At 41.9% G+C, this 12,454-nt stretch overlaps 1 protein-coding gene and 1 long non-coding RNA gene across 8 annotated transcripts in view; one reads left to right on the forward strand and one right to left on the reverse strand.

The window, feature by feature from the left end:
• Positions 1 to 12,454, reverse strand: part of LOC141093021 (uncharacterized) — a 105,885-nt gene that overhangs the window by 53,218 nt on the left and 40,213 nt on the right. The window lies entirely within an intron of this gene.
• The window catches only part of PARP6 (poly(ADP-ribose) polymerase family member 6), a 131,751-nt gene that overhangs the window by 27,630 nt on the left and 91,667 nt on the right, over positions 1 to 12,454 (forward strand). For all 4 annotated transcript variants that reach the window (XM_073579439.1, XM_073579441.1, XM_073579440.1 and 1 more), the window contains exons 3-6: positions 7,150 to 7,227; positions 8,211 to 8,305; positions 8,913 to 8,973; positions 9,819 to 9,909. In XM_073579439.1, the coding sequence (XP_073435540.1) occupies positions 7,150 to 7,227; positions 8,211 to 8,305; positions 8,913 to 8,973; positions 9,819 to 9,909 (325 nt within the window). The remainder of the gene's footprint in view (positions 1 to 7,149; positions 7,228 to 8,210; positions 8,306 to 8,912; positions 8,974 to 9,818; positions 9,910 to 12,454) is intronic.

Consider the following 12,454-nt stretch of genomic DNA (forward strand, 5'->3'; position numbering starts at 1 on the left):
ATCTCTGTAATATATGTCTATTCATTGCCTTTTATTTCAAAACAGGAATCACAAGATGAAGAGGAGCTCCCAGAAGAAGAAGGAAGGGGTGGACAGACACCTGGAGTGGGCTCACAATTGGTAAGTTTTTTGCATCAAACGCAGAAACACAACATCACACTGCACACAACACATAGAAAACAACGTTCTGCAGACCACACACAGCAAACAAATGCCTACATCCAAAGACATAACATTTTTTGTTTTTTTCTCTAGTCTTCCCAATCTGGTGCTCGGCCAAGAGGTCCTCGCAGTGCCTCCCAGGGTCGTCGGCGACAGCAACGCGGCGGTCACCAGCGTGTAAGTATAAATATTTTTGCTTTGGTTTTTTTGCACTTTTTATTTCATTTCTTTTGTGGAGGCTAATTATGTTATTTTTGTCTTTTTCTTTAACAGCCTTCACAGCGTGCTCCCGACTCTGACGGTGAGGATGGAGGGATTGATGTGGACCGCCTCATCGATCTCGTCAGAGAAAGGGAGCCGCTCTGGAATATGGCTGACCGCCGCCACGCTGACCTGATCGTTACCCGACGACTCTGGGAGGAAATCTGTTCGCTCCTTGTGGGCCGCTGGGAGGACCTCGATGTTCGGGCCCAGATTAAAGAGCGTAAGTATATACAGTACCGGTTGCTTGATGTAAACCAGTGTTTCCCGAACTCCAGTCCTCGTGGTCCCCACGGATCATGTGTTCAGGATTTCTATTTACTATGGAAATCCTGAAAACATGACCCCTGGGGACCATGAGGACTGGAGTTTGTGAAACACTGATGTTGTATACTAACCACTCCTTTCTCGTTTCAGGGAACAGAATTGTGAATCGGTGGCGGTCTGTGAGGGATCGTTTCAAGAAGGAGTTCAATAAAGAGATGCGGGCCCCGAGTGGATCTGGAGGACGCAGGAGCAAGTACAAGTACGCACAAGCCCTGTCGTTCCTCCGGGAAACAATGCTCACCAGAAGGTAAATATTACACACCACATGTGAAAAAAAATGTTAGATGTAACTTTTTTTTTTCAGCCAGGGCCATACCATGTCAGTATTTTAATTGTTTTTTTTTCTCTTTATTCCACAGCACGGTGAGCAGCACTCGGGAGCCTGCACGATTGGACCCTTCTGAGGCGATCCCTGAGGAGACCGGCACCGAGGGACACTTCGACCGCCCCGGTACATCTGCACCTTCCCAGCCTTCCCACACATTCGACCCATCTGTCCCATCCACCAGCACAGGAGCATCGTGGCCGCCTACATTACATGAAGCTGCTGGTGAGGAGATCGCTTTCCCTTTACCCCACCCTTCTGCCCCTGCCACCTCTAGTACACCTGCGGGTACTGGGCGGCAGAGGGGTCAAGAAAAGAGTTATGCGCAAGAGTTCTTGCATCTGAATGCATCTTTCCAGAACTGTCTAAAAGTCTTGTCAGAGCAAATCTCCGCAGGCTTTCAGCAGATCAACTCCAGCATTCTGGGGTGAAGACACTTCTGCAAACCATGCATTCAGAAGCAAGATCTTCGCCAAACCACACCTTTTTCAGGTCTGTTGTGGAGCGCATGGCAACACTATCTCCTACCCAGCAGATGCATGTAATGCATTCGTGCCACGGTGCTCTACAGCAGGTTACCTCCCAACCTCCACCTCCCACCACTGTAGTTCCTCCACCTGCACCCCCTCCAGCCACTTTCCATCCTCCCCCTCCTATTACATCTGCACCCCCTCCAGCCACTTTCCATCCTCCCCCTCCTATTACATCTGCACCCCCTCCAGCCACTTTCCATCCTCCCCCTCCTATTACATACCAGCAACCTCACCAGTACCAGCAACCTCCCCAGTACCAGACATCTCCCCACTTCCAGAAACCTGCCCCGTACCAAACTCCTTCCCCGTACCAAACTCCTTCCCCATACAACTTTCCATCAACATCATCTGCTCCTACAGTCCCTGCCCAACCCTCCACTCCACCGCCCACCACCTCTTCTGCCTCCAACATGTCCACCCATTCTGTAGCTTTTTCCACACCTTCACCTCTAACTGTTCCTTCCCCACCATGATCCCAGTCCTCTCTCCACACACCCAATGTCGAAGTGTCCCGCAGCCCCTCCAGCAGTATTTCCACCCCACACTACACAGATTTGTAATTTTTTTTTTTTTAATAAAAATGCCCATTGGGTTTAAAACCTTTATTAAAAAAGTTTTTTGCACTTTAAAAACATTTTACAAAAAAAAAATTTTAAATAAAAGTTAAATTATCGTTTCACAATGGTTGTCTGTCTTTTCTTTCTGCGGCGAACTATGTTTAAAAAAAAGGTTAAATACAGGGTATTTCAAAGGTAAAAAGGTATTCAAAACCAGGTATATAACTGTGGGTAAATTTTAGCTTTTTGCCACAGTTGTGTTCCTGGTTGTATTTGAAGCAAAGTATTTCACCTAAAAAGTTGTGTTTATTGTTGGTGATTTCCTAACAATGTACACAACTTTTGTTAAAAGGTGAAATACTTTGCATAAAACACAACCAGGTACACACCTGTGGCCTAAAGCTAAAAATAGTACACCATGACATCCAGAAGGTACACAAGTTTGGTTAGGGCACAAATCTTTCACACTCTGTCATCCTGCCAGTGTACTCTGCCTTGAGGGTAAATTTTAAAAACCGGATCCGGCGTAATCCGTCGAAAAACGGATAGAAAAACGGAGGAACCGGATGAGACGGATCCGGTTTTGTCTGTCAAGAACAAGACGGATCCGGCAGAAAACCGGATCCGGCACATCAGGTTTTACAAAACATTTGCCGGATCCGGCATTCCGGCACGACGCCGGATCGCGCCTGACGCCGAAAACCTGATGTGTGAAAGTAGCCTTAGAGAAATAATGTGCTGTACCAGCTACCAGCAAGGTGCAGGGGGCCCTATATTTACAGGGCATGTGTCATCAGAGAACTACTTACTATTTAAATCATGTTTTTTGTTAACTGTATTGAAAAATTATATTTTAAATGTTCCTTATCACTACATATATACTGTATATGAAAAAAATCTAAATGTTTCCTTACTGACCAGTAAGCCTAATAGAAGACTCCTGTTCTGTACAGATGACTTTCCAGCAGTCGATTACAATAAAGGGTAACAAATCTACAGTGACTTGAAAAAGTATTCATACCCCTTGAACTTTTCCATTTTTTTTTCACATTATACCCACAAACTGGTTTTCTAATTATTTTCAAAATATAAATCTGAAAATTGTGACCAGCATTTGTATTGAGCCCCTTGTAGTCTGATACTGCTAAATAAGTGACCAATTGCTTCCACAGGTCACATAATTAGCATACTGATTCCGCCTGTGTGTAATTTATTCTCATTATAACTACTGATGTTCTGTTAAGATCTCAGAGGTTTGTTTGAGAACGTAAGGGAACAAACAGCATCATGAAAACCAAAGAACCCCCCATACTGGTCAGGAAAAAAGTTGTGGAGATGAGAAAAACAGGATTAGGTTATTTTAAAAAGGTAAAGCTCTGAACATCTCACTGAGCACTGTTCAATCCATCATTCAAAACTGAAAGGAGTATGACACAACTGCAAACCTACCAAGACATAGGCTTCCACCTAAACTGACATACCAAGCAAGGAGAGCATTTTAACCCCAAATCTGCAGGTTAAAAGCATTTTTTCACGTGACAAGTTCTCTTTATGATGATACTATTTCCTAAATTTCTGTTTCCTTTGCAAACTCTTTGCATTTTTGTTAAGAAATCTGATGAGAAGCTCCTATATAAACCTTTCAGATGTGGGAGAGACATGGGGCTAATACGTAGGATTAGCATTTTTAAATTACAAATTTCATGGAGGTTTAAACTTGACTTAAGATCTTATACTCTGGTGATTAGTTTATGATGTTTTAGATTGGATAAGAGGCAGATCTACATTTTACAACTTTTTGGCAAATTTGAGATTTTAGTCACTAGATGCTTTTGTACACATCTAGGATAGAGAAATTATTAATTTAATCCCCTTATTAGATCACAATCCAGACTTGGCCCTTAAAGGGTTTTTCCCACAAACAAAAGTTCATTTTAGTCAATAAATCTTGGAATAATAATAATTTCCACAATCGGATGTGTTTAAGTAAAATGTTCCTGCGCTGAGATAATCTTATAAATATTCCCCTGCTGTGTACTGTGTAATGGCTGTGTCTGACCGTATAGGTGTAAGGGGTTGCAAAGTGTAGCATCTCTCTCCAGCCCCTTTAAGTATGTCCGGGTTAGGTACTAATGCTTTAAATATTAGTGTATATATTCTGCTATGTATATAATATTAATGTTTTATAATATATTGTATGCACATAATTGTCTAGGGACAGTGTAGTTTCGTAGTTTGGCCACTAGATGGGGGCAGTTTAGCCTACATAGTATTAGATAGGAATTCCACATAGTATAAGAATAAGGGGGTTAGCATGTGAATAGTTAACATAGGAGGGGCATGATGGATAAGGCAGGAAGGACTTCCTGATAGGAGTCAGTTGGGGCCATGGCACCTGTTCAGCTCACTTGGGCTAAATAGCCCTGGGCAACACCGTTGCACACAACGTTGAGCAAGGCTAAGGCCCAGCCATATAGTATCCATGGCCAGGACCTCATCAGAAGGAGCAAACAGCAACAGTGCTAGTGGTGCAGTATTAGTGGGACTGCAGTTGCTAGAGAAGACTAAGCAGTTGGGGCAGGTCGCTCAGCATGTGACAGCTTATTGCGTGGACTGATGCTCTTAGGACTGGGGAAAAATTGGTCAAGGGAGTCCCCGAACGGAGTAAGCCTACACAGGGAGGACGCTGGAGAACTGAACGGTACGGTTTGTCCCGGAAGCGAGCTTAGTGACAGAGAGAGAGAAGGACATGGACAGAAGAGTTGTGTGTTGTGAAACCTGATGCTGATGCTGGAAAGAATGCTAATATGCTGTGTACAAGATTCAGTAAAGTTACTTATTTGCAAGTTGATTTGGACTGTGGCTCATTCTATGAAAAACCAGACCGAGGAAGCCTCCAGAAACATACAGAGGGCACTGACGGTGCAGTTGAAATAGCCACAGGTATGCAGGGCTATGGACATTGTTTTCATGTGATGGGAGGCCAGGGCGCAGATGTCCCAGTGCCCTCGGCCATGACTATGCAGCCGCACGCTCCGCTCCCAAGTGCCGGCGGCAGTGCCGGGTATTAAGATGCGAGACTCGTCCGAGTTTCTCACATGTGTGATCCCGGCCTTAGAAAGTAACACTGCTTCTTAATAACTTCAAGATTGCATGAAGGGACTATACTAATGATTTGAACCCATACAAATTACTAGTCAGTCACCAGAACTATGAGCATTCGGTGCGGTTTTTGAAGCCAATGTCAGGAGTTGATTATAAAGGATTGGGGTGGTGAGGAATAAAATGATACAAACTATGCCTTTTTTTTAATCAGCTCCCAATTTTGGCTTCAAAAACTGAATAAAGCCTCAAGTCTTCAAGTTGTGAGAATTATTCATGTATTGGATGTCATTAATGTTTTAATCCACCAATATCTCTTTCTTGCAATATCTGTAATAGTGCCCCTGACTTGTGCTATATATAATATTGGTGTCGTCTTCTGTTGGAGGAAACTTTATGCCACTTGAAGCACAAGGGCCCAGGTGTGACTGCTACCTCTGCACCCTCTATAGATACATCCCAGCTCCACTAAAAGCAAAAGCTACTGCTCATAGAAAGAATATACACAGTGAGGGCTAAGAGATCTGGAAGTTTGAAAATATCAGATTTATTATTTAGGTGGAGAAATGTGTTAACGCTCACTCAGGTTGTGGTAGTAAAAGAGGTGGCAATAGGTATAGCAAAAACAGGGTAATTTATGTATAGGAGCTCATACCCATAATAAAATAGAATTGATAGAATTGGTCCAATGTTCATGAAAAGTTGGACGTGTGTCATGCGAATGTCGTGTGAGTACAATGCAATTTTTGTCACCTAGCATCCGTATGACATCTGTATGACATGCGTATGCAATGCAATTTTAACATTTGCTTTTACATAGAGTAATTCTCTATGTCATTTAAAGATAATTTTCTAACAAAATATTCTTCGATAGATAAGTAGATAGGCAGAAATATGTGAGTGAGATATAGAATCATGGCTTTGCATGTGTAGCTCACTGTACATGTATTCAGCTAATAACTAAATAACTTAAAGAAAAAATGGCATGGGAACTACTGAAATTTTTTATAACAAGCCTAGGGAAAGCCGACAGCTGGAGTCAGATGTTTATAGCCTGGGAAGAGGGAAATAAACATGGCGCTTCCCAGGCTATTAATATCAGCTCTCAGCTGTATACTTATCCTTATTAAAATGGACCCCCCAAAAAATGATGTGAGGTCCCCTATGTCTACATCACATATTGTTAAGAGGTTAACCCGCCATTTAAGATGTGCAAGGTCATATAAAATTATTTTTGTTTTGTACATCTAAATTGTGCATATTACTGGATATACATAGAATAGTTAATTCCCAAATGAGCAGCATTGTGAGTATTATTAGATTGTGATTGTGTGACACTCTTTTATGTATGGGACACCAGCCAACTATCTGTCGAGGAAGATGTTGCTTGGGCATTTCAGACTGCCGAAGTATTGTTCTACCAGAGATAAGTCACCAGCAGACAGGCCTATCGGTGGCTTCTCATAAAGAGAAAAATATTTTTTTTATTAAAATTTTTCTTTATATCTAATTAACTACAGATCAGGTGCAATACAAAAAAGAATCACTGTGTATCATCTCACTTCTTTTTGGAAGGTTTTTAAATCACTGTTCACTTATTTGTTGCAGTGCTATGACTAAGGGCCAGTTGGGGCTGAAACGTGTAAGCGATATTCAGATCTCTTGTTTGTGGAATCTCACTGGATACATGTCTTCAATTTGAAGAAATAAATTCCAGGTTTTAATTAATTAATTTGGGACGTTGGCTTTGGTTGTTTCCTTCTGTGTATGGGAGAGCCAGCCAATTAAACTGTTGGCCAAACAATTGTCTGAATCATCATTTGGCCAGCAGTCATCCTAATATAAATGAAGGGCTTAAAGCTATTTTCTGTCATCTCCATAGGACATCAAGGGACACAACTGGGCCGAGGAGGAATCTGATGGGGAAAATGAATGTGGGGAGTTTCTCTATGGAGTTCAGGTAAAGAAAATATAACAAACTGAGTTTTGTAGCTCAAACAGTAAGATTGGCGTTGTTAATGACAGAGATGAGTTTAGTGAAAGTAAGATTCCATGTTGCAAGTCAAAATTCAGATATAAAAAGTTATATTGAAGCACATTTGCCTTAGTATCTTTATAGCTGTTATCACATATACTTCTTAGTACTGTTCTCTTGTTTGAATGTTATCCATGTTATTATAGAAATTAGCACATATACCCTGTCTTCTTGGTAAGGTATGTGGGACATCTAAGGTTAGAAAGAAAACTATCCGAACATGCAGATATTCCTGAACTTTGATCAATTAGGAGGTAAATTTCATTTAAATTAAGATGTTTCAGTTGTGGATCAACAAGAAAATAGCCAAACAAACCAAATATCCACGATTTGATCACAAAATACAGTTTAAACATTACTTTTCATAAACCTACAGTAAGGAAAAATGACCTGCAGGTGGCACCACAGTACCCCAAAGCACACTACCAACATATTTGTATACATGCACTGCTTTTTCGGTGATTACTTCGCCCCACCCCACACACAATACACCATTTGAAAGGTAAACTTGCTCCCTTCAGCAAGAAAACAGCCAAACAAACTACACATTCACAATTTTATCACTAAATACAGTTTAAACATTCATTTTCATAAACCTACAGAAAGACACAATGACCTGCAGGTGGCACCTCAACCAGAAAACATTTTTTGGCCTCTACTTATCAAAACAATTTATTGTATTACCAAGCTACATATATAAATACCTGTCTGTGTTCATCATCTCATGAAATACATTTACATTTGACCAGCTTGCTTTTTATAAAATTTCCTGCGCCCCTGACGACCAATGTGCGAAAATTTTGCACTGGCCAAGCTAGTACTATCTAGTTTTCATTTCTTTTGATTTCTCCTTCAATTTGTTCTTTATCACATCACATCTCTAAATTTAATATTTTTGTTTTTGGCAGGGCACTTGTTGTGCTGATCTGTATAGGCATCCACAGCTTGATGCAGACATAGAGGCTGTTAAAGAAATATATAGTGAAAATGCTGTATTTGTGAGGTAAGTATAACTGGGATGTGTAATAAAGTTCTATATTACCTAACTCTTAGTAGAGGAAATAGAAAAAAAATATTGTCATCATTAATGTAAAAGCAAAGAAAGGACTGAATGAAAGCATCACCAGGAGAACAAGGAAATTTATCCCAGAGGGGTCAGATTTATTCAGACTTTTATGTAATTTCAAAGGCCCCCATTGTTGACAGCTCTCTGTGTTCTTCCCCTCCCTAAGGAGTTGTACACACATTTTCACCCAAGCATAAAGAAGGGAAAAGTGTCTTGGGGAAAGAAAAGAAAACAGGAGAAAAAGTAGGAAAGCACATGAAGAGGAAATGAGAGAAGGATAGAAGCTGTGCTGATATGAGACAGCAGCATCCTGGATACACACCATCCTCACTTCCAGCCTATATTACTGGGAGTAGATACAGTCCCATGAAAGAAAAATCAGAGACTGCTACTATGGAAAGACAAAGAGCTGCATCCTCAGCTGTAATCCTAAACCCACACTAGAATCCTACTGGATGTCAAGTGTCCAGTTTAAAACTCCTTGTATGTTAAAAGTGAATTTCACTTTTACATTTTCAGTGATGTACTAATTTTTTATTCACAGAGAATATGGGACCATAGATGATGCCGATATTGACTTGCACATAAACATTGGATTCCTGGATGTAAGTCTTGCACTTCCCTGGCAACCTGTTTCTAGTTGTTTTTAGATTATCTATTTATCATACCACCATTTTTATTTCCTTTTTCGTCCCTTTTTTCATCTGTCATTGAGTAGACACTGAGAATAACACTAAGGAGCCGATTCATTAAGACTAGCGTTGTGTAGTTGTGCACGCCAGCCTGAATGATGAGCATGCTCGAGTAAGAGGTGCCTAAGTCATTTAGAGGTGGGGACTGGACTAACATAAGGTACATCGCAACTTTTCAAGAATTTCTTGGGTGGGCTTTGCCTCGCCCTCTTCTGTTCCGGATATGCCCGCTTTAGCAGAGCTAGCAGAAAGCACCAAAATAGCAACATTTTTGCTCAACTTTGTGTTGTGGAAAAATTTTTTCTGACATTTGAAGGTGTTATCTGCTAGACAACTAGCAAAAAAACTTTCATTATTATTATGCTTTGCCTATACAGCACCATCAAATTCTGCAGCACTTTACAGACATTATCATTGCTGTCCCCAATGGGGCTCACAATCTAGATTCCCTGTCAGTATGTCTTTGGGAAGTGGGAGGAAACCGGAGAACCCGGAGGAAACCCACGCAAACACAGAGAGAACATACAAACTCCTTGCAGATGTTGACCTTGATTGAATTTGAACCATCCCCAGTGCTGCAAAGCAAAAGTGCAGAACTCTGAGCCACCGTGCTGCCCACGAATTTCATGAATCAGGCCCTAAATATAAAAAAATTCTCTATATTTATAATCCATATCTTATTTATTTATTTTTTTCATTCAAGGTTAATTTATAGCCCTTTATCTCATCCTTTGCTTTTCCTTTCTACTCACTTGCAGGAAGAAGTAGCCACTGCCTGGAAAGTAATCCGTACAGAGCCGATAGTGTTACGTCTACGGTTTTCCCTTTCTCAGTATTTGGATGGCCCTGGTAAGTGATCCCTTGCCTATTGAATGATTACAGATATTTAATTTAGATATCATATTTACATGTTTAGTCTTTATATTTTATTACACATGCCCAGTGGCGTACTGGTGGCAGGCCAAGTGACTGGGGGGCCCCGATGCCAGCGCTGACACTGGGACCCCTGTCCGTCATTGTAAGTTCAACTGTATCAGCATCATGTATGCCGATACAGTTGAAAACAATGATGAAAGGGGGAGCATCAGCATAGTCAAAGCATAACAGTAGCCTCAGTGTGATGTTGAAACTGCATTTCCCATGCTGCACACTGCTTTCTGCTGGCTTGTTTTTGCTCTGTTTCTCATCCTCTGAGAGGCTTCGTCTCACCTTCCTCATTGCTACCTATATACTCCACAAAATGATAAAAAAAAGTGGTGGGGAGGTACTGGTTTGTGTATTGAGATATCCTCCGGTTTCCTTGTTTGCCTTATCAGACCATTACACTAGGGGTCCTGGGTTAAAATCCCACCAAAGACAACTTCTGCAAGGAGTTTGCATAATGGGAATGGTAGAACCACTGTGCCATGGTCCGATGAGAGCTTGGAGGGGCCTAACTAGGTGAGCACCTGACTCTTCACTAGAGCCCTGATGGTGGGGTTTAGACGTGGCTCCCGATGACCACCAGGTGCTACTCCAGTACAGACCACAGACGCACAGCAGCACGGACTGGTAGCAGGAACTGCCTGGAGGGACAGCACATGCCGGCAGGCACTGAGGGAACACAGGGACCACAGATGCAGATAGGCACTGGCAGGTGCAGGCAGATCCGGTTGATATACAGAAGCATTTTCAGATGCAGGCTGGACCAGCTGGTAGACAGATGAGCACTGGCAGGTGTGGGCTGGACTGGCTGATATACGGATGAGCCCTCCCTGGCAGGTGTGGACTGGACCAGCTGATGTACAGATGAGCGCTGACAAGGATGGATTGGACCAGCTGATATACAGCTGAGCACTAGCAGGTGCAGACTGAACCGGCTGTTGTACAGATGGGCTGGACGGGCTGACATACACATGAGCCCTGACATGTGTAGACTGGACCGGCTGATGTACAAATGAGAACTGGCAGGTGGTTACTGGACCAGCTGATGTACAGATGAGCTGGACTGGACCGGCTGATGTGCATATGAGTTCTAGCAGGTGCGGACTGAATCCGGCTGATGTACAAATGAGCACTAGCAGGTGCGGACTGAACGGGCTGATGTACAGATGAGCCCTGGCAGATGTGGATTGAACCGGCTTATTACAGCTGAGCCCTGGCAGATGCGGACTGGACTGGCTGATATACAGATGAGAACTGGCAGGTGCGTACTGGACCGGCTGATGTACAGATGAGCCAATCAGTGCTGAATTCACTCTCCCCACGAATCAATTGTCAACTGAGCAGCCAGCCACAACTCTTACTTTCTCTTGTTGTCTGATTCGTCCAAGGCAGGGAGAGTGAAGCCAGCGCTGATATGCTGCTGGGATCGCATGACATTACCATGTGACACAAGTGCTGACACTATTGGAATGGCATCTGCACCGAAGTGTGATTATTTTACTTGGAGCAACCTTGCTGATTGAGACGGGGTTGTCCGAGTTGTGGACAAATCCCTTTTTTTTTTACTTTAAATATTTTTATTGAGATTCAACAACATTGATATGAAAGAAGAACATTCCATTCCGTTCAATATTAACAATAAAAAAGTTGACGGTTGTTAATATTGAGTTATCGTTAACATTAGAATGTAAGTATAATCAGCTTGATGAGGTACTAATATAAGCATTAACATGAACCAAATAATTATGTCTGTGCTAGAGGAATGTAAAAAAGGAAGGAGGGCGGAAAGAGAATGGAAAAGAAAAAAAAGAGGTGGGAGGGACAAAAGATAAAAAAAACACGACTTATTGAAACCAGCACTTTAGAGGTGACCACATTTACCATGTCATTTTATTTTAACGTTTATTTTCTGACAACCAGAAATAATATCCAACATGTCCATTGGCAATGAAAAGCTTCAAGTCGATTGTTATCATGTTCAATCATGTATTCCATTTTCATAATATTGGTAACCTCTTCTACCCATTCACCCAAAATGGGAGCTTTTGTGGATTTCCAGTGGTGTGGAATAATTAACTTAACAGCTGTTAGAAAGTGCCTAAGGATATCTTTCTTTGCCTAAAAGATTGAATCCGGAGTAATGGAAAGCAGGCCAATTTGGGGGGAGGGTGTGAGTCTGCTACCAGTGAGATTATTGTACAGTGAAAAAATTTAATTCCATAACCCACAATCCAATGGGCACTCCCACCATATATGTAATAAAGCACCGCCAACACAATTCCTATGTAGCATAGTGGGTCAACGATACCATCTACAATAAATAGAATCTTATAGTTTTCTCCTGAGCATGGCAAGCAATAAGGAATTTGTGGGAGAGTGTGAATGCTTTTTGCCAATCCTCCTCTGAAATTTGACTTCTAATTCCTTCTCCCAAGCCCCAGTAAAGGGTAGAGGGTTATTGCATTCTAAT

This window comes from Dendrobates tinctorius, unplaced genomic scaffold (assembly GCF_039654945.1).
Source record: "Dendrobates tinctorius isolate UK_male_01 unplaced genomic scaffold, ASM3965494v1 ptg000062l, whole genome shotgun sequence".
Lineage (NCBI taxonomy): Eukaryota > Metazoa > Chordata > Amphibia > Anura > Dendrobatidae > Dendrobates > Dendrobates tinctorius.